General features: G+C 37.8%; 1 protein-coding gene across 1 annotated transcript; it reads right to left on the reverse strand.

Moving 5' to 3' along the window:
* Window positions 1-294: 294 nt before the first annotated feature.
* Window positions 295-1,722, reverse strand: LOC115988854 (bromodomain-containing protein DDB_G0271118-like). Its single transcript, XM_031112479.1, has 3 exons — window positions 864-1,722; window positions 520-783; window positions 295-420 (listed from the first exon to the last, which is right to left on the reverse strand). The coding sequence occupies exons 1-3, from the start codon at window positions 953-955 to the stop codon at window positions 387-389; spliced, it is 390 nt and encodes a 129-aa protein (XP_030968339.1). The 5' UTR covers window positions 956-1,722; the 3' UTR covers window positions 295-386.
* Between the last annotated feature and the right edge of the window lie 225 nt (window positions 1,723-1,947).

A 1,947-nucleotide genomic window follows, 5' to 3' on the forward strand; every position in this document is an offset into this window, starting at 1 on the left:
GACTAAACATATATAATGTTATCATCTACCAAAAGTAAAGACAACTAGTTTTGTCTTTAAGCCACATGCATATAAGATTACAACCAAAACCTAACTACTAGTCCACCACACATCAGACATACACATCTTCCAACCAAAACAGTAAATATTGTTTTTGGTACTTGACCAATTTAAATACTAGTTACATTAACCATGGGAACCATAACAAAATATATATATATATATATATATATATATATTTGATGATCTGCTTCATTTACTACTTTTAGTGCCCTTGTTGGCCTACTTGCCCTTTCCACCAAGTGGTTGAAACTTTGGTGGCCTTGATACACCAAACTTTCTGCCATTGAACCCCATAGTAATACCACCACCACTTCTTTGACCAGCTACACCAGTAGTGCTCCCAGAGGCACTTGTTGGCTACATAATGAAATGTAGCAATTAGTAGGATGGTCCAACAATATCAAGTAAGAGAAAAAAGAAAAATAAAATTAAGTAGAGGTTGATAAGCTGCAATACTTGGGATGATGATGGTAAGGAATCACATGTCTCTCTAGGGGTATGGAAGCTTGGTTGTGAGGAGGAAGAGAACCAGTTGGCCCTATATGCAACTGGAGGTTAACTACTTGGTGTAGGCCTAGTGGTTGGTGCAGGTTGAGATGAATGGTGACCAAAAGGTTGGTATGCAGGCTGAGATCTAGTACTTGGTGCAGGCTGAGATGCAATTTGAGGTGTTGCCCCAGATGCAGTTTGCTTGGTTCTTGTAGATTTACTACCTTGTGCCTACATCAAAGGTTGTACAAGTTACATATACATCAAATATGTGAGGAAATTACTAGAGTTCAAGATCTGGAAATACTTACAGCTTTTTCTTTACCAAGTCTTTGTCTTCTCTGCCATGGAGTTTCACCAGTGATGCTAGCCTTGCACCCTTTTGCATTGTGCCCTTCTTCATGACACTTCCCACACTTGATACCCTTGTTCATCCTAGAAACTCTATAAGGATTCTTTGGCTCTTCAGGATATTTTTTTCTTTGCTTTGGTGATCTGTCAGGTGGTTTATACACATGAGGGGCAATTGGAATAGGTTGGTTAGTTTGAACCCACTCAGATTGGCCAGGTATTGGCTATATTATCTCTTTGTAAGTTTCAAAACATGCCTCTCTCAAGTAACAAGGATGCACATAACCCTCCACTTTCTCTAAGTTATTAAAAATAGCACAGATCCCATGTTTGTAAGGAATTCCTGTTAAATCCCAAATCCAACAGCTGCATGTTCTTTTTATCAAGTCAACCACATGCCTCTCACAAGCATTATCAACTTCATATGTGAACCTACCAGATGGAGTAGCACAGAAAGGTATAGATTCTTGTTTTAACTTCTCTAATTTGTCTTGAATACTAGGACGCACTTTTCCAGTGTATTTCTCTATACCTTTCATCTTTTTGTAGAGTCTAGTCATTAACCTAACTCTGATCCACTCCAACATTGCCAAAATGGGCTTATCCCTAGCTTCTAAGATCATGGAATTGAAAGACTCACTCAAGTTATTAGCAAAATAGTCACTCAAAGCTCTACTACTAAAATGAGACTTAAACCATTATGCAAGGTTGATGGCAACAAGATACTCCCAAGCCTTGACATCCAGATCCTTCAATTGCTGCATTCTCGTCCCAAACTCCATAACTGTTATGACTCCAGCACATCTCCATAGTGCATCTTTCAACTCCAACCCTTTATGGTCCACTTTAAAATGATTATAGATATGCTTTACATAGTACCTATGCTCACAAGTTGGGAACAACATTTCAATTGCAGGTATAAGGCCTTATTTCAGATACAACACAAATTTAATCAATAAGTTAGTTAAACATGTTCAAATGAACTCATGCATGTATTAGTAATAAAATCTTAAAATTCTAGTTCATACCTTCTGTCTATCAATG

Source organism: Quercus lobata, chromosome 5 (assembly GCF_001633185.2).
Source record: "Quercus lobata isolate SW786 chromosome 5, ValleyOak3.0 Primary Assembly, whole genome shotgun sequence".
In the NCBI taxonomy this organism is placed as follows: Eukaryota; Viridiplantae; Streptophyta; class Magnoliopsida; order Fagales; family Fagaceae; genus Quercus; species Quercus lobata.